We start from the raw sequence: 23,643 nt of genomic DNA on the forward strand, positions 1-23,643 counted from the left end.
TTCATTTGAAAGCAGGAGTTCTTTTGGCTTTTCTTTGAGGGTCAAATTTCACCCTTGAAAAATGATGACTCTAATAATGAATGTCTTCTGCCCTAACCCCAAATCTGCCCAATAGTCTGGAGACTCCAGGTAGGACATGATGGCCTCACCTCAGAACTTTTCTTGGGAATGCCTGGACCACATGTGTCTCCTCATCCTCACCCCATTCAGGAAACAGAGGAAGAAGTTATTAGTATGAGGGACAGACTCAGGCATGTCCAGCAACTTACATGGAGTCACTAAGGGTACAGCTCAGAAGCAGGTACAGAGCTTGGCTTCACAATGTAGCTCACCTTTGGACCTTCCAGGCTGAAGCCCAAAGTTGTTTCTGCCCCTTAGTTCATTTTTCCTCTGATATGGTGAGGGTTGTGGGACTCAGACACCTTTGAGCGTCTAAAGAAGATTTCATCCTTTTGGGTTTGCTCCATCAATATCCACATACTCCCTTCCTTTCTTGCCAGGTGCCTTTGATTTGGTTCCCCATTTCCTTCCTGTCATGCCTAGAGCCAGGTGGCAGCAAGGTAGATATAGCTCCAACTGGCACTTTGAGATGGGCATCAGGGATCCAGCAGGATCCACTGGTCTGGGAGCAAAAGATCACGTGCAAGAGGCTGTAGCTAATGCTGGGAGGGATGAACCAGTGATAACTCTGGGGTTACTGAGGTGCCTTCAGAGCCCAGGGCAGAGAGTCTTTGCTCTCTTTCATATCTTCTTCTATGTATCGGTGGCTAAGGGCTCCCATGTGTGTACTTAGAGCCTGAGGTGGGAAAAGAGACTGCCTACAGGCCTCTGTTTCTGTGACTAAGGTGTGAGTACACTACTCACCCCACCCCACTCCCTGGGTCCACCGGAAACAAAGCCACAGAGCAACACATTATTTCCCTGGAACATCCATTTACTTGAGGATGCAGGCATTTTTTCCTGTGTTAAAGCAAACATGGATATAATATAAAATCGAGAGTTGAAGTGCCAAAGATTTATTTGACTGAACTCCAAATTGCATGTGACAGATGGCTTTGAAGTTCCTCTTTACCCCGGGACTGTGCATGGATGAGAAATACTTCTTTTTGTCAGAGGCATAGGCTTCCTGGGCAGGTGCTCATAAACATTGCCATGGAAAGATGGTACATATCCAGGCTTTGGGATTCAAAACTCCTGTTTCGGGCAGAAAGGTCTGCCCAAGGGCTATTTCATAGGCCTGGATTCATCTAGAGGGAAAGAAGAAACAAAGCTGTGTCCACAGGCCAGTGTGCTGAGGTTGTGAGATACCTTTCAACTTGGACCAAAGTCAGTTTACAGGCAGTAATCCCTCTCCAGTGTCTCCTCCATTGGCCGTACTCCCTGGGTCCAGCCAGTACCTGATGATGATTGTGGTGGTGAGGGAGTAGGCAGCTACTGCACACAGAGAATCAGGCCTTTGTGTAGCAAGTTTTGGCCACTATCCCCCACCTGTCGCCTTTACATTGGCTCCAGGGGTCACAAAGGGGGAAGGCATAAAATCAATAGGGCGGAGTCTTTAAAAGCCAAAGCAGCATTTTAAACTTTTTTTCTTTAGGGCTGAATGGGCAGGTTGTTTGAAGTTGGTAGATTTCGTGTTGCCAGTCCTAATACGAGATCTGAGCTCACATCCTCCAGAGAGGCTGGAGATACTGGGTCCATCTGCACGAGGGAGTTACTGATGGCCTTAGCGGTATCAGAGGTCTCTTCATTTGGATGCACTGTATATCATATGCCATTTTGTTTTTACTGGGATGTCTCTATACCCTTGCATTTGTATGAGGTCACACCTGAGGCCTCAGGCTTAGCCCCTAAAGCACCCAAGACATATTTGGGTGGGAATTGTTTTTTTTTTTTTTTTTTAATAAGAAAGTCTGTACAAACATCGAAAGTTGATTGATTGAAAAAAATCATGCTATGTAGGAAAGGTCCCAAACGCAGTAAGAAGAATTGATGTACCTGAATCTGGACTCTGAGATCCTTTTGGAATAGCAGTTAATTTCTTACTTGGGCAAAATTAAATTCACAGGAAGTTGCAAACACAGTAGAGAGCCCCCCCTCCCATAGCTTACATCTAGTTTTCCCAGTGGTTACATCTCATATAACTATAGCACAATATCAAAACCAGGAAATTGATATTGGTGCAGGTTTCTGTATAAATTTTTTTTTAATTCATATGAAGCTTTTTCTATTATAAAATATAAATTTTGATATAAATTTCATGTCTCTGGGATAAATGCCCTGGAGTACAATTGCTGGGTCATATGGAAGTTGCATGTTAAGTTGTGTGACACTGCCAAACTGATTTCCACCAGCAGTAAATGAGTGATCCAGTTTCTCCACTTTGTCACCCTCGTTTGATGTTGTCATTGTTTCTTAGCTTAGCTATTCTGTTAAGTAGGTAGTGGTATCTCATTGTGGTTTTAAATTGTATTTCCCTAATAGCTAATGAGGTTGAATGTCTTTGCATGTTTTTATTTGTCATCTGTATATACTCTTCAGTGAAATTCAGTGAAATGCCTCTTCATGTCTTTTGCCCATTTTCTTTTCTTTTCTTCTTTCTTTCTTTTTTTCTTTTGACACTCTTACTCTTTTCACTTAGAATAATGCCCACCAGCTCCATCCATGTTGGTATGAAGGACCCTCCTTTTTTTTTTTTTTTACAGCTGCTTGATATTTCAGGGTGTGTATGTACCACACCTTTCTTTATCCAGTCTACTGTTGATGGGCATTTAGACTGATTCCATATGTATGCTGTTGTGAATAGTGCTGTGGTGAACACATGTGTGCATGTGTCTTTATGGTAGAATGATTTATATTCCCTTGGGTATATACCCAATAATGGGATGGCTGGATCGAATGTTAATACTGCTTTGAGTTCTTTGAGACATCACTAAATTGCTTTTCTTCTGTAGATGTCTGTTAGGTCATTTAGTTATACATTCCCACTAGTATTGTATAAGTGTCTAGTAGTGTATAAGTGTCTCCCTTCTCCACAACCTTTGTTATTTTTTGACATTTTAATAATAGCCGTTAAATGCCTGGGGTGAGATGGTATCTCATTGTGATTTTGATTTGCGTCTCTATTACTGATGTTGAGCATTTTCTCATATGCTTGTTTGCCACATATATGACTTCTTTTGAAAAGAATCTATTCATGTGCTTTGCCTACTTTTTAATGGAGTTATTTTTTGCTTATCGATTTAAGTTCCTTATAGATTCTAGGTACTAGGCCTTTGTTGGATGCATAGTTTGAGACTATCTTCTCCCAGTTTGTAGGTTGTCTGTTTACTCTGTTGGTAATGTCTTTCGCTGTGCAGAAGTTCCTTAGTTTTTTTAGGTCTCATTTGTCAATTTTGGGGTTTTTGTTGTTGTTGATGTTGCTATTGCTTTTGGCATCTTTGTCATAAAATCTTTGCCAGGGCCTATATCCACAATGATTTTCCTAAATTATCTTCCAGGATTTTTACAGTTTGAGGTCTTACATTTAAGGCTCTAAACCACCTGGAGTTGATTTTTGTATATGGTGTAAGGAAGGGGCCAAGTTTCAATCTTCTGCATATGGCTAGCCAGTTATCCCAGCACCATTTATTGAATATGGGATTCTTTCTTCATTGCTTGTTGTCAACTTTGTTGAAGATCAGATGGTTGTAACTGTGCAGCATTATTTCTGGGCTCTCTAAACTCTTCCACTGGTCTATGTGTCTGTTATTATACCAGTACCTTGCTATTTTGGGTACTGTAGCATTGCAGTATAGTTTGAAGTTGGATAACATGATGCCTTCAGCTTTGTTCTTTTTGTTTAGTATTGCCTTGACTATTTCAGCTCCTTTTTGGTTTCATGTGAATTAAAGAAACTTTTTTTCTAATTCTGTGAAGAATGTCATTTTTAGTTGGATAGGAATAGCATTGAATCTGTAAATTGTTTCAGGCAATATGGCCATTTTAATAATATTGATTCTTTCTATCCATGAGCATGGAATGTTTTTCCATTTGTTTGTGTCATTTCTGATTTATTTGAGCAGTGTTTTGTAATTCTCCTTGTAGAGATCTTTCACCTCCTTGGTTAGCCATATTCCCAGCAATTTTACTCTTTTTGTAGTTATCGTGAATGGGATTGCATCCTTAATTGGCTCTCAGCTCGGATGTTGTTGTACTATAGGAATACTATGAATTTTTGAGCATTGATTTTGTATTTCAAAACTTTGCTGAAGTTGTTTATCAGATCAGGTAACTTTTGGGCAAGAATATGGGGTTTTCTCAGAATAGAATCATATCATCTGCAAAGGGATAGTTTGGGTTCCTCTTTTCCTGTTTGGATGCCCTTTATGTATTTCTCTCGCCTGATTGCTCTAGACAGGACTTCCAATACTATGTTGAATAGGAGTGGTGAGAGAGCATCATTTTCTTGTCCCATTTAGTACGAAGTTGGCTGTAGGCTTATTATAGATGGCTCTTATTATTTTGAAATATGGTTCTTCAATGCCTAGTTTGTTGAGGGTTTTTAACATGAAGGGATATTGACTTTTATTGAAAGCCTTTTTTGTATCTATTGAGATGATCATGTGGATTTTGTTTATGGGATGAATCACAGTTATTGATTTGCATATGTTGAACCGATTTGCATCACAAGGATAAAGCCTACCTGATCATGATGAATTAGCTTTTTGATGTGCTGCTGGATTCAGTTTGTGAGTATTTTGTTGAAGATTTTTGTGTCAGTATTTTCAAGGATATTGGCCTGAAGTTTTCTTTTTTGTGTTTTTGCCAGGTTTTGGTATCAGGATGATGCTGGCCTCATAGAATGAGTTAGAGAGGAGTCTTTCGTCCACAATTTGTTGGAATGATTTCAGTAGGAATGGTACCAGGAATGGTGGAATTTGACTGTGAATCCATCCGGTCCTGAACTTTTTTCTGGTTGGTAGGATTTTTATTACTGATTGTATTTCAGAACATTATTGGTCTCTTCAGGGATTCAGTTTCTTCCTGGTTCAATCTTGGGAAGTTGTATGTTATCAGCAATTTGTCCATTTTTTTTTTTTTTTTTTTTAGTTTACTAGCTTGTGTGCATAGAGGTGTTGGTGCAGTCTGAGAGGATTTTTGTATTTCTGTGGGGTCAGTGATAACATGCCTTTTGTCATTTTTGATTGTATTTATTTGGATCATCTCTCTTTTTTTATGAGTCTAGCTAGTGGTCTATCTATCTTATTAATTTGTTGAAATAACCAACTTCTGTGTTTCTCAGTCTTTTATATGGTTTCTCACATCTTTTCCTTCAATTCAGCTTTGATTTTTGGTTATTTCTTGTCTTCTGCTAGTTTTGGGGCTTGTTTGCTCTTGGTTTCCTAGTTATGCTACATCTCCTGTAGTTGTGATGTTAGGTTATTAATTTAAGATCTTTCTAACTTCTTGACGTGAACTAAATAGTGCTATAAAATTCCCTCCTAACACTGCTTTAGCTGTGTCCCAGAGACTCTGGTATGTTGTATCTTTGTTCTCATTAGTTTCAAATAATTTATTGATTTCTTCCTTAATTTCATTATTTACTCAGAAGTCAATTAGGAGGACATAGCTCAATGTCCATGTAATTGTATGGTTTTGAGCAACTTTTAGTATTGATTCCTATTTTTATCGCACTGTGATCCAAGAATATGGTTGGTATGATTTCATTTTTTTAAATTTCCTGAGGATTGTTTTATGTCTGATTGTGTGGTTGGTTTTAGAGTATGCGCCATGTGCAGATGATAAGAATGTATATTCTGTTGTTTTGGGGTGGAGAGTTATGTAGATATCTGTTAGGTCCAGTTGGTCAAGTTCTGAGTTCAGGTCCTAAATATCTTTGTTAGCTTTCTGCGTCAATGATCTAATATTGTCTGTGGAGAGTGGTAGTCTCCCACTATTATTGTATGGTTATCTAAGTTTCTTTGGAGGTCTCTAAGAACTTGGTTTATGAATCCGATGCTCCTGTGTTGGGTGCGTATGTATCTGTGATAGTTAGGTCTTGTTGAATTGAGCCCTTTACCATTATGTAATGCTCTTCTTGTCTTTTCTTCTCTTTGTTGGTTTAAGGTCTGCTTTATCTGAAATAAAAATGGAAACCCCTGCTTTTTTGTGTTTTTTTTTTTTGTTTGTTTGTTTGCTTGGTAGATTTTTCTCAATCACTTTACTTTGAGCCTGCGGGTGTCACTGCATTTGAGATGAGTCTCATGAAGATAGCATACCATTGGATCTCACTTCTTTACCTAACTCGGCACTCTGTGGCTTTTATTTGGGGCATGTAGTTTATTTACATTCAACGCTAGTATTGACAGTGTGGATTTGATCCTGTCATCATGTTGTTTACTGCTTATTAGGCATATTTGTTTGTGTGGTTGCTTTATAGTGTCACTAGTCTATGTACTTAAGTGTGTTTTTGTAATGGCTGGTAACAGTCTTTCCTTTTCATATTTAGCACTCCCTTCAGGACCTCTTGTAAGGCAGGTCTGCTGTTAATGAATTCCCTTCACATTTGCTAGTCTGAAAAGGATCTTATTTCTCCTTCACTTATGAATCTTAGTTTGCTATAAATAAAATTCTTGGTTGTAAATTATTTTCTTTAAGTATGCTGGATATAGGCCCCCCGTCTTTTCTAGTATATAGGGTTTCTGAGGAATGGTCTGCTGTTAGCCTGATAGGGTTTCTTTTATAGGTGACATGCCCCTTCTCTCTATCTGCCTTTAACATGTTTTTGTTTTTTGTTTTTCTATCTTGGAGAATGTGATGACTATATATCTTGGGTATGATCTTCTTGTATAATATTTTCAGGGGTTCTCTGTATTTCCTGAATGGGAATGCTGGCCTGTCTAGGTAGGTTGAGGAAATTTTTGTGGACAATATCCTGAAATATGTTTTCCAAGTTGTTTACTTTCTCTCCGTCTCTTTCAGGGATGCCAGTGAGTCATAGATGTGATCTCTTTAAATAATCCCATATTTCTCAGAGGTTTTGGTCATTCTTCTTTATTGCCTTTTCTTTATTTTTGTCTGAGCTATATCGAAGAGCCAAAGCCAGTCTTCAAGCTCTGAGATTCTTTCCAGAGCTTGGTCAACTCTACTGTTAATATTTTTGGTTGTATCCTGAAATTTTTGAAGTGAGTTTTTCAGCTCTCTCAGATCAGTTTGGCTGTTTCTTAAGATGGCCATTTCATCTTTCATCTCCTGTATTGTTTTATTGTAGTCCTCAGAATCCTTGGATTGGGTTTTTACTTTCTCCTTAATCTTGGTGATCTTCATTCCTATCCGGATTCTGAATTCTATTTCTGTCATTTCAGCCATTTCAGCCTGGTAAAGAATCATTATGGGGAAGTAGTGTGTACATTTGGAGGTAAGAAGACACTGGCTTTTTGAGTTGCCAAGGTTGTTGGTCTGTTTCTTTCTCATCTTTGGGGGCTGAAATTCTTTCAGTCTTTGAAGTTGTATTCTTTTGCTTTTTTTACTTTTTTGATGTCGTTGGGGTTTTGATTGTTATAAGGTGGGTTCAGTTGGCTAGCTTTGTTTCTGGGAGATTTTCATGTGGTAAAGCTCAGTTCAGGACTTCTGGGCTGTATGTTCTAACTCTGAGGAGCTGGTATCAGGTCCTCAGGTTTGTTCTCTGGTCCGTTAAGGTTAGAAACATGCTGTCCTGAAGGGGCTGAGGTGTTCCGAGACTGCTGGTCACAACACTCCAATGGATGGTGGCAGCCAAAGCACTCCATCGGGCAGTAGCAACAGGATCCATGCTCATTCACCTGTGCCAGCAACAGTAGCAGAATGGCAGGATGCACGTTCTTTGGCTGGGGTGGGTGCTGGCAGGGGCGGGGGTTGCCAGCTTCCATGCAGGCGTTCACAGTGTCAGCAATGGCAGTGTGGCATGGGGGCAACTACTTCTCCTTTTTCAAGATGTGCACACTTTATGTTCTTGCCTAATACCAGCTAGAGCTTCTAGTATTATGTTGAATAGCAGTGTCAAGAGCAGATAACCCTGCCTTGTTGTCACTCTTAGAGGGAAAGCAATCAATCTTTAACCAGTAAGTGTGATGTTAGCTGTAGATTTATTGTAAATATTCTTTATCAAGTTAAGGACATTCCCCTCTATTCCTTTTTATCATAAATGAGTGTTGAATTTTGTCAAAGACTTTTTCTGCATCATGTGATAGGATCATATGATTTTAATTATTTTTTGAGATGATGTAGATTCACATCAAGTTGTAAGAATACGGATAAGATGCTATGTACTCTTCAGCCATATTCCCATAATGATAACATGTTGTGAAATGATAATGCAATATCAAAAATGGGTTATTGACATTGATACAGTCAAAATACCAAACATTTCAATAACCATGTGTATCTCTCAAGTTGCTCATGTATAGACACATCTACTTCCCTTCCATGCCCACTCTCTCCTTAATCCCTGGAAACCACTAATCCATTCTCCATTTCTATAGTTTTGTTATTTTAAGAATGTTATATAAATGGAATAATACAGTATGGAATCTTTGGGAATTGTCTTTTTTTTTCACTCACCATCATTCTCTGCAGATTCATCCAGGCTGTTGCTTGTATCAACTGTGTATTTCTTTGTATCACTGAGTAGGCTTCCACAGTATACATGTATCATCGCTGAAGCATTACTGAGTTGTTTCTAGTTTTTTACTAATATGAATAAAGCTACCCCAAACACTTATGTGCAAGTTTTGTGTAAACATAAGTCTTTATTCCTCTGGGATGAATTCCCAGGAGTGCAATTACTGGGTCATATAGTTGCTAAATATTTAGTGTTTAAGGAAACTGTCAAACTGTTTTCCAATATGACTGTACCATTTACATTCCCATCAGCAATGTTATGAATGATCCATTTTCTCTGCATTCTTACCAGCATTTGGTGTTGTCACTATATTTTTAGAAAGATGAAGTTCACATAACAATCTAGTGGTAGTTAGTACATTCATAGTGTTCTGCAACCATCACCTCTATCTAATTTCTAAACATTTACATCACCCTAAAATAAAACCTCATACTGATTAAGCAGCTAGTCCTCATTCTTCCCCTCCCCTCAGTTTGTGGCAACCACCAATCTGCTTTATCTCTATGGATTTACCTATTCCAGACATTTTATATAAATGGAGTCATACAATATGTAAGCCATGGTGATCGCCTTCTTTCAGTCAGCTTCTTGTTTTCAAGGTTCATTCACGTTTCAACATGTGATCTGTACTTCATTCCCTTTATGGCTGAATAATATTCCACTGTGTGGACATACCAAAATTTTGCCTATCCACTTATCAGTTGATGTACTTTTGGGCTTTTTACACTTTTAATGCTGCTAAGAACATTTGTGCAAAAGTATTTATTTGAGTCCTTGTTTTCATTTATTTTGGGTATATACCAAGGAGTGGAATTGTAGGGTCAAATGGTAATTCTATGTTTAATTTTTTGAGAAACTACCAAACTGTTTTTGATAGCAGATGCGACATTTTAAATTCCCACCAGCAATGTATGAGGGTTCCAATTTTTTCACCTTCTCACTAGCTCTTGTTATTTTCCATTTTTTCAATTAAAGCCATTCTAGTGGGTGGGAAGTGGTATGCTATGGTTTTGGTTGTCATTTTTCTGGTGACTAATAATGTTGAACATCGTTACATATGCTTGCTGGCCATTTATATATCTTCTTTGGGAATATGTCTATTCAAGTCCATTGCCTGTTTGTTTTTATTGTGTAGTTTGTATTCTGGATACTAGTTTTTAATTAGCCATATGATTTGTAAATGTTTTCTCCCATTCCCTAGGTCTTTTCACTTTCTCGATAACATCCTTTAATGCCCAAAAGTTTTTATGAAGTTCAATTTATCTATTTTGTTGTTGTTGTTCATGTTCTTAGTGTGATAGTTAAGATTCCATTGAGAAATCCAAGATCATGAACTTTTACTTCTATGTTTTCTTCTAAGAGTTTTGCAGTTTTAACTCCTATGTTTAGGTTGTTGATCAGTTTTGAGCTGAATTTTATATATGATATGAGATAGGGGTCCAACTTCATTCTTTTGCATGTGGATATCCAGGTGTCACACTACCATTTGTTGAAGATTATTCTTTGCCCATTGAGTGGTGTTGGCAAATCAACTGGCTGTAGATTTATGAGTTTATGGGCAGGGCGTGGTGACTCACACCTGTAATCCCAGCACTTTGGGAGGCCGAGGCGGGTGGATCACTTGAGGTCAGGAGTTCCAGACCAAACTGGCCAATGTGGCAAAACCTTGTCTCTACCAAAAACACAAAAATTAGCCAGGCATGGTGGCGGGCACCTGTAATTCCTGCTGCTTGGGAAGCTGAGGCAGGAGAATTGCTTGGACCTGGGAGGCAGAGGTTGTAGTGAGCTGAGATCACACCATTGCACTCCAGCCTGGGCTACAAAGTGAGACTCCATCTCAAAAAAAAAAGAAAAGGTTTATGGGTTTATTTCTGAATTCTCAAGTTTATTTCATCAGTCTGTATGTCTATATTTATACTAATGCTACATTGTTTTGCTTACTATTGCTTTGTAGTAAATCTTAAAATCAGGAAGTGAATCCTCCAACTTTGTTTTTCTTTTTTCAATATTGTTTTGAGGTGATTACATGATTTTCATTCTTTGCCTGTTAACATAGCATATTATGGTAATATGGTAGTATGTATGATTAACATGGATTGGCTTTTGCATATTGAACTAGCCTTGCACCCCAGGAATAAACTCAACTTGATCATAGCGTATAAATCTTTTTTATAAAATGCTGAAACTTAAGGATTTTTGTGTCTATATTCATGGGGAATATTGGTCTGCAGGTTTTTTTTTTTCCTTACTTCTACAGTGTTTGTCTTTGCTGTCAAGGTGTTCCCTCTTCTCTTTTCTGTAGGATATTATGTAGAATTGGTGGTAATTCTTCTTTAAACAACTAATGTAGTTCTTTAGTGAGGTCATCTGGGCTTAAAGTTTTCATTTCAGATTTTTGAATTATGAATTCCATTTCTTTCATAATTATACAGCCATTCAGATTATTTCATATTGGGTAAATTTTGGCAGTTTGCACTTTTATAATGATTGGTCCATTTCATCTAAGTTTCCAAATTTATATGTGTATTCATAGTAGTCCCTTATTATCCTTTTCATGTCTGCAGTCTATAGTAATATCTCCTTTTTCATTCAGAATATTTGTACATTTTATTAATTTTATTAATATCAAAGAACATACATGTGCATGTGTCTTTGTGATAGAATGATTTATAATCCTTTGGGTGTATACCCAGTAATGGGATTGCTGGGTCAAATAATATTTCTTTTTCTAGATCCCTGAGGAATCGCCACACTGTCTTCCACAATGTTTGAACTAATTTACTCTCCCACCAATGGTGTAAAAGTATTCCTTTTTCTTCACATCCTCTCCAGCATCTGCTGTCTCCAGATTTTTTAATGATCGCCATTCTAACTGGCGTGAGTTGGTATCTCAATGTGGTTTTGATTTGTGTCTCTCTAATGACCAGTGATGATGAGCATTTTTTCATGTTTGTTGGCTGCATATTTGTCTTCTTTTGGAAAGTGTCTGTTCATATCCTTCTCCCACTTTTGAATGAGTTGGTTTGTTTTTTTTTTTCCTGTAAATCTGCTTTAGTTCTTTGTAGATTCTGGATATTAGCCCTTTGTCTGATGGGTAGATTGTGAAAATTTTTTCCCATTCTGTTGGTTGCCAGTTTACTCTAATGATTGTTTCTTTTGCTGTGCAGAAGCTCTGGAGTTTAATTATTTCTAGCACAAAAATTTAGTTTTATACATTTTCATCCCAGCACAGCTTTACCTGTGTCCCACAAATCTTGATACATTTTATTTTTATTTACAGTTCAATGTAGTTTTTATTTCTTTTAAGATCTCTTTAACTCGTGAATTTTTTTTAAGTATGCTTTTAAATTTCTAAGTGTTTGTAGATTTTCATGTTGTCTTTCTGTTATTGTTTTCTGATTTTATTTCATCATAGAGAAAACGTCATGTATTATTTCAATTCTTTTAATATTTTGTGGATTGTTTTTATGATCCAGAATATGTCTATAATGGCATATATTCCTTGGGTGTTTGAAATAATGTGGAGCATTCTATACATTTCATTTAGGCCTTAGTGAAACCTGTTGTTGGATTCTTCCACATCTTGCTGATTCTCTGTATAGCTGTTCTATCAATTGTTCAGAGAGGGTGTTGAAGTCTCCAACTATAAATGTGGATTTTTCTATTTCTCCATTCAGTTCTAATAATGTTTGCTTCCTATATTTGCAGCTTTTCTGTTTAAAGCATACACATTTAGGAGTGGTATGTCTTATTGGTGGATTGACACTTTCAGCATTATGTAATGTCCCTATCTGTCCCCAGTATTTTTTGTTGTTGTTGTTTTTGCTCTGAAGTCTACTTTATCTGACATCACTAGAGCCACCTCTGTTACCTTTTAAAATTAATATTTGCATGGTGTATCTTTTTCCATCATTTTACTTTCAACCTTTCTAAATCATTATATCTGAGGTGAACATCGTGCAACAGCCTATCATTGGATCCTGTTTTCTTCTTTGCCAATCTCTGTCTTTTAATTGCTATTAAACCATTTTCATTTATTGTACTTATTGATAATGCTTAATTTTGCCAATTTACTTTTGTTTTCTCTTTGTTCTCTGATTTTTTATTTTTCTATTTTCTTTTTTCTGACTTCCTGTGGGCTATTCGAACAATGTTTTTAAAATTCCATTTGTTTCATTTATAGCATTTTTGAATCTATCTTTTTGTATAGCATTTTTAGGGGTTGCTCTAGATATTACATTATATATGCATAACTTATAATAATCTACTGGTGTCAAAATTTTTCCAGGTTCAATGAAACCCTACCTCTCTTTTCACCCCTTTATTCTCCTCTTTATAATGTAGTTGTGTTAAATATTCCTTCCACATACTTTACAGACACATCAGGCAATGTTATAATTGATGTTTTAAGCTTCAAACATAATTTGGAAAAGTTAAGAAGAGAAGGAAAGTCCATTATGTTTACCCATAATCTTTTCTCTTTCCATTGGTCTTTACTCCTTTCTAATGTTCAATATTCTTTCTTTTATCATTCCCTTTCTGCTTAGAGAATTTTGTTTAGATATTTTCTTAGTAGAGGTACATTGTTGACTAATTTTGTTAGTGTCTCTTAATCTGACAATGTCTTGATATTCCTTTCATATCTGAAGCATATTGTCACTGAATATAGAATTGTGGGTTGCCAGTTTTCTTTATTCAGCACTTGAAAAATATTATGTCACTTCCTTCTGGAATCCATGGTTTCTGACCAAAAATTCACTCTTATTCAAATTATTTTTCTTCTATAGGTATCATTTCTGTTTCACTGCATTCAAAGCTTTTCTCTTCATGTTTCAGAAGTTTTGTTATTACAGGTTTTGGAGTGGATTTCTTTACATTTGTACTGTTTGAGGTTCATTCAGCTTCTTAAATTTCCAGATTTATGTCTTTTGCCAAATTTGGGGAGTTTTCAGCCATTGTTTCTTGGAATATTTTAGCCTAATTCTCTTTCTCTTCTCCTTCTGGAATTCCAGTGACATGAAAGTTAGATTTTTTGTTTATAATCCTATGTGTTCCTGGGTCTATGTTTATTTTTTTTCTAGGATATTTTTTCTCTGTTGTTCAGATTGATCATTTCTGTTGTTCTATCTTAATTATTGCCTCTGTTCTTACCATTCTCCTCTTGATTGTATTCATTGAATTTGTTTGCATTATTGTATTTTTCAGTTCTAAAATTTCCATTTGCTTCTTCTTTATATTTTCTGTTTCTTTAGTGAGAATTCTGATTTCTTTGCTGAGACTTTCTGTATTTTTTTCATTTGTTTCCCAGCATGGTTGCATTTGTTGTTTGAAACATTTTAATGATTACTCCTTTAAAATCCTTGTCAGGCTGTTCTGACATCTGTGTCATCTTTCTGTTGGCATATGCCGATAGTATTTTCCATTCTGTTTGATATCTTGCTGGTTCTTGGTATGACAAGTGCTTTGCTACTGAACTTGGGCATTTTGGATATTACATTATAAGACTGGATCTTATTTAAAATCTGTTTTAGCTGACTTCCTCTGACACTGCTCTGGCAGGGAAAGCTGTACCATCTTATTCTTCATTGACATCAGGGAGGGTGGTGCTCTTCATTACTGCTGGGCAGGAGTAAGGATTCCAACTCCCTACTAGTCTTTTACTGATACTACTCTAGTGGGGATGGGGAAGGGCACCTCATTACTGCTATGTGGGGGTGGAGTCGAGGCTCCTCATTTGGCTTTTGCTGATGGAATATAATGGGACTGCATTTTCTTCTATGGTGTTTGCTAGAGTAGAGCAGTTATTGTCTAAAAGTTTTCTGTCTTGCTAGGCTACCCATTTCTTGGTCCATTGGCTAGAAAGAGCAGGCTTTTGTTGGGGTTTCTTTGTCAGTGTTCATAAGCATTCTGGGTTTCTGGCTTCTTCAGCTCCAAGTCTGGTATATATGAGGCAAGAAGAAAATCCAGAATACTCGCCACTGCATCATTGCTCAGGTCCCAAGATCCCTAACCAGTATACCTTTTTCTTTCCACCTTTTGGTATCTTATTATGTTTGTTTTATATGTAATGTCCAGAGGTTTTAGTGATACTCAGTGAGAGAATGGGGAAAAGTACTTCTTCATATTTCCAGAGGCAGAGGTTTAGACATTGAGATTTTAGAGCCTGATGCTATACTGCCAAGGAGGTTTATGGGAAGTAGAGCTGTCCTCATATATTAATGTTTTAGCAGAGCTTTTATTTCTTGTCTACATCATGAAAAACAAAAACAAATGAAACTTTACCTGGGTTTACATATATCTACTTATCCATCATGGAGGAGTAGCCATGATCACAACCTGCTCAGTCAGTTTCCTGTAAATTGGTGCACCAGAGTTTCCTGAGCCCCTTTCAACATTCATTGCTTCCATCCTATATCTATCAGGCTTTGAACTGTTAGTCAGCTCACTTGGCTGTATCCTAACAGTGCCACAGTTAGTGGTTGCTGCTTCTCTGAACCATAAGGCATACTCTAGTAGAGCTGAAGAAGCCCTAAGCCATCACCTAATTTAGCCACCATGTTTTCATGTAAGGAAACTGCATCTCAGAAAACAGAGGAGCCTTTCCCTGGATCCCACTGTGTATTACACAAAAGCAAATCCAGACCTAGGACACAGATTCCATGCCTGTAAGCCCAATGTTATTTTAGTTGCATCAAGCTGCTCCTCCATCCACCCCTCTGCCTTCCAGTGAACTTCGTTCTGCCTCTGGTCAAGGACTGCGATTTTATCCCAACCAACTGTCTCACAGAAATGCCCCACATCCTTGGGGGTGGGGGTACTCAATGAGGGTGGTGGGTGGGAAGAGGGGAAAAGGAATGTGGCTGACTCCACACAAATCTGTCTTCAGAGTGATTCACGGGGTCGGTGGTCTCATCTTCATATCTGAAAGACAGTGTACTTTTTGTCTCCCTAAGCCCTGTGTCTAGGTCGTTTGGGAAACGCCTTGGAGAGTCAAGAATAAAATTGCAGGTCAAACAATGGATGACTGGAAAAGTCGGCTTGTAATCAAGAGCATGCTTCCCCATTTCGCCATGGTGGGAAATCGTCAGGAGCCCAGAAAGCTCCAGGAATCGGTCAGACAATGGGCTATGGGGGGAGGGGGGTGTTGAATGCTTCTAATCTTAAACTTGAACGTAAGATGTGTTATTGAAATTTTCTATGTAAACTTGGTGGCAGGAATCCAACCCAAAATATAAGGAACTCAAATCTGATCCAGAAGAGTTATAGGCGTTGAGCTGATCCCACCCCTTGTAGGTTTCTAGAAGAATTAGAAATACAGTCTAAGGCTACATCTGGATTCCCAGTCTAGTGATCACTGCACTGCACCCATTCAATAAGAAAAATGAGGAAAGATGAGAGAGGAAAGAAGATTTTACTTTTTCTCCTAATAGAAGCCACTCAGAATGGCAAGCACTAGATACATTGCATGAGCTTCCTAGAATGACTGAGAACAAAAAGCTAGTGAGTAGGACACAGAAAGGGCTTCCCATTCAACTTTCTGGCCTTGTTGTCCTTTTAAAAACTCATCTGACACGCTTCTACTCTCTTCTCAGGGAACTCAGACATCATCCAAGTGTTCCGAAACTCAGGACTAGGGATTCCAGTGGTAGTTCTAGGAGCAGGATGATGATAGAAGGGACTATGAGAGCCATTGGCTAGTTTAATTTGACAACAAAAGCCGGCAACACCCCCAATCTACCAAGATTAGCTCTGTTAGCAGGAGTTGCAGCAAACACAATAGCTGTTATCTCAGGGTATTAGGGCCACAGAGGAGTGGCTTGCTTAATCTCTGAAATTAATAGAGCAGAGAGGAAATGGCTCTTATACAGCCGTGGGTCTGCTTCCTTCCTTTTCATAGAACTGGAAGCCCTGGGATCTGAGTTAATGCCACTTCACATAACTGGAGGGCCTGTCTTCTCCAAATCCCAGGACAATCCACTTTCAGCAACTCAGCTTTCTATTTATTTTAAAATTCTGATACAATTCCACAGATGCGGAAAGGGGTGATAGAAATCTTATCTCCTTTTTTCTTCATTACCAACCACCAACAATGTATTGAGAATGTGCTATCAAGTTAAGCATATAGACATTGACAAAACTTTGTTTACTGGAGTCCCCAGCTCTCACAGAGACTGCAGTCAGGTGGATGGCAGAGATGGAGACATTACTTAGTCAACAGCCGGTCCAAGTTGCCAGGCCTTAGTCCTCTTCTAGAAAGGAATATCTAACCTCCTTCCTAATTACCCTTTATATTTCTTGCTTCTTGTTTATGATCAACAATTGAGTCAGTAAAGAAAACCTTCGTAATGCTCCCAGAGTCCATGATCAGTTTTAGTTTGACTTTACATTTCTCTTTTGTTTCCCACTTGTTTCCATTCACTTGGGTAAAATTCTAGGAGAAAGGGTTGATGGACTATGGATACAGGGGTCCTCTTGCCTTTCTCCCTGACTCCATCAACACTCTTAAAAAGTGTGACCAGTACATAACTTCTTTGGTTTTGATCAGTGTACAGCTGAGTGCACATATTCCAGGGAGGGTTGTCCTTAGAATAGGTCCTTGGAGCAGCCATCTGTGCTTTTACTCTGGAGAAGCTGCCATTGGTTACGTCATTTCCGGGCTTGGCTTCTCTTCCCAGAAGGCCTTTAGAGCCCTTTGTAAGCTTTGCCAAAAATTCACATTCATTGCTTTAGGGTCACACTTTGAACTTGATCAAGATCAGCCCTCTGCCTCCTCTATGCCATACCTCGTTCTCTGAAAGAGTTCTCTGTGGAGTTCTGAGTGGCTTGACTATTTCTAAAACTTCAAGCTGTCCTAGAACACCAAGAATTCACCCCAGTTGAGGAGATAAAAGAATTTTAAAAATTTGCCTCAGGCCCCAAAAGCAACCCTCTCAGATGGTCTTCTTCACAGTCGAAACAGCATTGGACAACATTGAAAGAACCCACTTCTTTGACTGGATGTGACAGGTGCCGCTGTAGGGGATCCCTGTAGCCTCAGGAAGATACCCAGTGCTAACATGAAACTCTGCTGCACGTGCTGAGGATCTCAGAATCTGGGTCTTTATGGACTAAGGTTGACCAAATAAAAGCAGAATGGGCTGTGAGTTCACCAGGAAACCTGCTGTCTAAACAAGTTATTGCTAGGCCTGGAAAGTGAGTAGTGGAAGGAGGTCCTTTGCAAAAGCTGGGCTTGCATTTACAGAGTGTAGCCTTAGCTGGATCTCAGATGTTTCCCTTGTTTGCTCTCCTTCTGACACTGCATAACACCCAGGGATGATACCCTGAACCCTAGTCCCAGGAAACCATGTGCGACTGGAAGCATGTTTCTTGCACTACTCTCACTCATCCTGAAAGCATTGCTAACAGAGATTTGCTTCATGCATTAAGCTTAACTGGTTCTCTTCTTCTTTCCCAGAAAAGAAACAAACAAAAAACATGTTTCAAATCAATCTTGAAATAAAATAATATCAGTCCCAGAGGAGAGTTCTCCTTAAGCAGTCCTTGAATTTACATGGAAACAATTGTGAGCTCCCTGGAAGGAAAACGTGCATCTCATGTGACACTTGTTCTTGGCCTAAGACTAGGGCTCAAAACACCTGGGTTCTAGTCTTGTAGTTAATCCTCACTAGCTATGGGGCTTTGTCCATCCTTTGCCCTCTCTGAGAACAAAGTTCAAATGAAACAAGAGTAAGAGTAACCACCTTCAATTGAGCATTTGTGGGACAGTATCTCCTATAATCCTCATGATAACCTTGGGAAGAAGAAGCTCAGAGAGATTAAGCAATTTTGCAAAAGTCAGATAAAAGAAGTGACAAACTTAGAGGCCAGTGTCATTACCACTATACTCTAATGTCCATTGAAAACCACTAAATGCTGAACACATATCAGGCAGGGGCCATCATCATAAGAAATCTTAGTAATGCAAGTACCTTTTCAGCATCTGTTCATTCATTTAATAGTGTAACTGCTTAATGACTCTGGCAATCTGGGAACAGAAAAGTTTGACCTTTTGAACATTTGGGCGACTACCCAAGGTTAATAAGGCATGCAGTCTCGACGCTTTCCATAGATTGGTAGGTCGAAGGATTACTAATGTGAGAATCTAGAAGGCATTAGCACTCCAATTTGCAAGTGTTCCAGAGCCTGCATGTAGTTGAGACTCAGTGTGCATGGCACATGCCATCTCTGTCTCAGTCTACACCCCACTGTAAGTGACAGCACCTATTCCCTTCATAAGGCAGCTCCTAGACAAAATGCCCTTCATATTAAGGGCATGAAATGTACGGTTGGAGGAGGAAGGGGACACAGTGCTCTTTGCACATCTTCTGCCATTTAATGTTAAGAAGTGACTCCCTGTAGAGATTACAATGGGATGCCATGACCAATATTTCTTCTGAGCTTCCCAACCAGTCAGTGGCTGGGCAGGGTGGGGGGATTATTATTATTCTCCTTCTTTGTGGATAAATAGAATAAAGCCTGAGAAATTCAGTGACTTTCAGAAGACTATCCAGAAGGTGGAGTCCTACATCAAGGGTCCTCATTTGGGTGGCCCCAAGTGCAGTGTGCTTTCCACCTATGGTACAACAAAAAAAAACAACCCCTCAGCCCACATCTTTCTCACCTCTAAATGCAAGTAGGACTGAAGAAGGGGGAGAGAGGAGCCCTCAGTGTAACAGGGTATGTGGACATTTAGATGGCTACAAAAATATTGACCCCATTCCATCAGTCCCTTTTCTGTAGACTGGTGACCTTAGACATACCCAGTAGGAGGAGCTCCAGTCACCTCCTCCCTTGGTATGTGTGTGATGAGGTTAAAGATTTCTGCCCATCAGCTTGGGAGGCTGCAAAAGAAAAGTGCTGGACTCAGGAAGGAGACCTAGGACTTGATCCAGGGTTGGAACAAGCTGTTTGTGAGATTTTGAGCAGGTTTCTTTCTTCTTGAGGTCAGAGGGTGTGGGTGTGAGCTCTAAGGGCCTATTTCTGACCTCCTGCCACATTTCTGTGTGGCCAGCCCTGTGCTAGACCTCGAGCTCCAGGAGCTCATAGTCGAGGAGCAAATTATTTCCAGGTTTCCTCCACTGGGAACAAATCTATCTCACTCTGTAGTTCTTGGTGAAACCTGGAGAGAAGTGGTTGAGCGTCTCTCTTGTGCAAGGTACTTTGCACACATTAACTCATTTGCTCCTGTGTCACAGAGATTGATATTTCCACTTCCCCAGGGAGGAGGCTGATGCTCAGAAAGGATGGAGACTTTCCCAGTGTCACACAGGCAGGTGGTTGTAAATTCAGATCTCAAACTCAGGTGCCCTGCCTCCAAAGCTTTTCCTACCCTGATGCTTTCCATTCCCAGATTAGGAGCTCAGGTAGCTCTGGGGCTTTCTGCAGGCCAGGCACTCTTCTCAGACAACCATAAACAGGTAAAGAGTAGAAGCACATTTACTTCATTCCAGTGGCTCCCTTGAACCTTCCAATCAGTGTTGCCCACTGCCAAGCCTGGCAGAAAGTCAGGCTGATTAAAAACCCCATGCAGGGGCAGCCAGCTGGGAACAGAGTGAGTTGTCAAAAGAGCTCCCTTAGAAGTCTCAAGAGAAAACCCAAGTTTAGAGCTTTGAGTCTTTGCCAGCATCCCCTGCTTCATTCAGGCTGGAGGTACAACACAGGTGCAAGTCTGGCCCCAAGAGAGGGGAGCTCATGTGTATGGGCCCCTTCCAAGCCCCAGGTGACCCCAGGGGACAGTTCATCTGGAGGCACCTGTCCCTGCCACTTCCTGAGAACTTTCATGAGCCTCTGGGCCTCAGTCTCCACATCAGTAAAGTGGTGTTAATAACTCTGCTCTCTGCCTACATCAGGGTTTCAGGGATGGTGAGGAACAAGTTATGGGTGTGCACATGTTCCCAACAACGCAGAGCATGGTTCTAAACCACACACTGCTGTGAACACTTTTTTTTAATGATCAGAGGTTGGCATTGGCTCAGAGGTTTTTGCCATCAGAAGAGTGATGGGAAATGTGTGTCCTGACCCCTGAGGATCCCACAGTCTCATCAGCAGCCCCACTGCACTGAGGAGACCTGGCTCTGTAATGTAGCTCTGAGCATTCTGGGTCAAGGGCAGCAGCGTGTATGCGCCTTTCTACTTTGGGGATCCTCCCCATGGAGCATGCAGCTGCTCACTCCATTTGCTCCCTCCTCCTTCTCCTGCAGTAAGGGTTCTTTCCTGTTCCAGACACCCAACTGGGGCAAAAGGCCAGGCAGAGGCCTTGCCTTCACACAGACCTTTTTTGCAAGAACTGAGCACTGCTCAGCTTGCAGGACACCACTGGGCTTGGCATTTGGGTCCTGCCTGGGTAGCCCGGCTCAGTAAACCAGTGACCTGCAAATCACAGTCTGTTTGAAGGGAGGGTGCGGGTGAGGGGAGCTCCATTTTTCAACTGGCTTCTGCAGGCACCTGGGAGCATGACACTGCCTATTTCTGAACTTTCAGGAGCCCATAGTGGCCTCACCTGCATTCCTGCCTAGCTCTTTCCCATAGTTTCCTTGACATAAGGCCCAAGGTAACAGGTTTCTGGAGATGGAACTGCCCCAGGAAGGAGGGGGATGCCATTGGACTTCAGGGCAGAGTTGAGGCTCAGAAGTGTGTACATTTCTAGGGAGTATGCACACCCAGGGGGCAGCCCTGTGGGTGCAGGCCTGGGGCTCCTCAAACTCTGGGCTGGCCTGTATAGGCTGAGGCCTCTTGCTTTTACTGAGAATCCACGGCTGGAGAGCCCAATGTTTCTGTTTTTACAAATAGATATTTGGGTTATAAGCTACCCCTGGGGTGCCACATTCCAGACTTCTGGGGAGGAGGGACATGAACTTCTAAGATTTGAGCAACAAATTTTGATTTCTGCAGTTGGTATAGAATCATTTGTTGGAAACCTTCCTCCTCCCCTTTTGCTTTTCCTTTCCCTACCCTTCCTTCCTCCATTTCTCTTCTTCTCATCTCCCTCCTCCCTTCTCACCAGATCTTCAGCCCCTAAATTCCAAAGTTAGAAAGGCAAGCACGAGCCACTGGCCAGTGAGTTTGACCACTGGGCACCGAAACCCAAGGCCCAGGCATGTCTCTGCTGTCATTGCCTCCCTCTCTTGCTCCGGGCCCCCTCAGCACAGGCCTGTCTTTGTCTGCCTCCCTCCGGTGCCCTGACCCTGCCAGTTCTTGCTCCCATGCCCTTGGAGCTGTGGCTCAGTACATGGCATACAGTAACTGCTCAGTAAGATGCAGCTGCTGCTCATCTTGGCCAGAAGGTCCCTTAGGAATCATCTGGGCCACCCACATTTCTGGACACAAGAGAAGGCCAGTGTCATACAGAGGGGAAGGGGTGCATCTAAAAAGTCACTGTCTCTAGGTCTAACGCTGGAAATAGGAAGAGAACAGAATTATTTGCAGAGTACCATTTTTTCCAACGGTTCATTCACATCTGCAGATGCCAGCTGAGCCCTGTCATGAGGCTTTGGGGTAACCAAGATGAATAGGAAATGACCTGGCCTTCAGAGAGTTACATGGTGGAGGTGGGACAGGCATAGGCCTAACATGGTAGCCTCAAGATTGGCCATAGCACCTAGGATGGGGATGGAAGGGGTAGAGTGAGACTGTATTCTTATACAGACCCTCGAGGGCCTGAGGGTGGAGGGTGTGCTTTAACCTGCTAGACAATGCAAATTCTTCAATGATGTACAAGACTATAAGAGCAAGGCCCAAGGGAATCCTGGAAAGGATGATGTTCTCTCCTCTCACTGGAAGCTTCAGAGCACCTGCGAACAGACACACAATGAGAAGCGTCATTAGCGCAGGTGAGACAACATTTGGGACTGCTGCATCACTTGCACGGTTTAAAAATGGTCATCTTATTTGCACTGTGGCAGAAACCTTTCAGTTTTTCTGCTCTAGAAAGATTGCCCACCCACTCTCCTGTGAACAGTGGGCCTACACGGCCCCCTGCAATGTGAGGAGGGCAATTTGGAAAGAACTTATTTCCTTCAGAGAAGATGATCAGTTCATGCTCTAGGTCAGGAGTTGGCAAACTATAGCCTGTGAGCTAAATCCAGCACACAGGCTGTGTCGGTGAGTAAAGTTTTATTAGCACACAGTCATGCCCAGTCATGAACATATTGTCTACTCCACAGAGTTTCAACAGAGAACACATGGCCCACAAAGCCTAAGATATTTACTTCCCGGGTCATCACAGAAGTTTGCCAACACTTGGCCTATGCTACTGGGCATTTGGTTCATTTGTTTCCCCTAATAAATGGTACCCATCTGAAGTAGAATTGCAGGTCCTCATGCCTGCTGCATGTTTAGCCTCCCTTCCTATGCCAAAGCTGGCCCCAACTCCACACTCCCAAGCTCACCCTTCTCCAAAGTTCTTCCATTTCTCCTCCCATCAGCATCCAGAGAGATCTTTTTCAGAGATGAAGTCAATCCTTCCTCTGCTTCAGCCCCCCAGTGGCTTCACTGCAAACAAAATACAATCCAACCCACTTCCCCTGGCTTGCAAGGCCCTCTGCAAGCTCATGACCACTTTCCTGGTGCATTGTGTGACGCGCACGCTGGCTGCCCACCATCACTGGAACAGTCCAATAGCCTTCCCCCAGGGCCTTCCCACCTGCTGCCCTCCTGCCTGGAGTGCTCTGCCCCCAGTCCTTCTCCTGGCCTGCTCCTTCTTGCATTTAGACCTTCGGTTCAATATCCCCTCCTCAGAGGAGCCACCAGCCATTCTATCACATCAGTACTTTTTCAGTCTTTGAAAAAATACTGCACACACTCTTATCTTGTTCTTGTTCTTTAATTATCGTTTATCCCACTAGAATTCCAGCTCCTTCTCTCTGGTTCCCTACTTCTCTCCCTGGCTTGTCCTCATTCTCATTGAGGTATCTGTTCTGGGCCCCCTCCGCAGCCCTGCCTGCCCTGTACTGTCAGATGCTGTCATC

The 23,643-nt window shown here is 40.8% G+C and overlaps 1 protein-coding gene across 41 annotated transcripts in view; it reads left to right on the forward strand.

Moving 5' to 3' along the window:
• MAMLD1 (mastermind like domain containing 1) overlaps positions 1–23,643 on the forward strand; it is a 566,578-nt gene that overhangs the window by 485,920 nt on the left and 57,015 nt on the right. For 35 of the 41 annotated variants that reach the window (XM_078364352.1, XM_078364350.1, XM_078364348.1 and 32 more), the window contains one exon: positions 15,592–15,750. The exons of the other annotated variants lie outside the window; for them this stretch is intronic. In XM_078364352.1, coding sequence (XP_078220478.1) covers positions 15,655–15,750 — 96 coding nt within the window. In that variant the 5' untranslated portion in view covers positions 15,592–15,654. The remainder of the gene's footprint in view (positions 1–15,591; positions 15,751–23,643) is intronic. 41 annotated transcript variants of the gene reach the window in all.

This window comes from Callithrix jacchus, chromosome X, assembly GCF_049354715.1.
Source record: "Callithrix jacchus isolate 240 chromosome X, calJac240_pri, whole genome shotgun sequence".
NCBI lineage: Eukaryota > Metazoa > Chordata > Mammalia > Primates > Cebidae > Callithrix > Callithrix jacchus.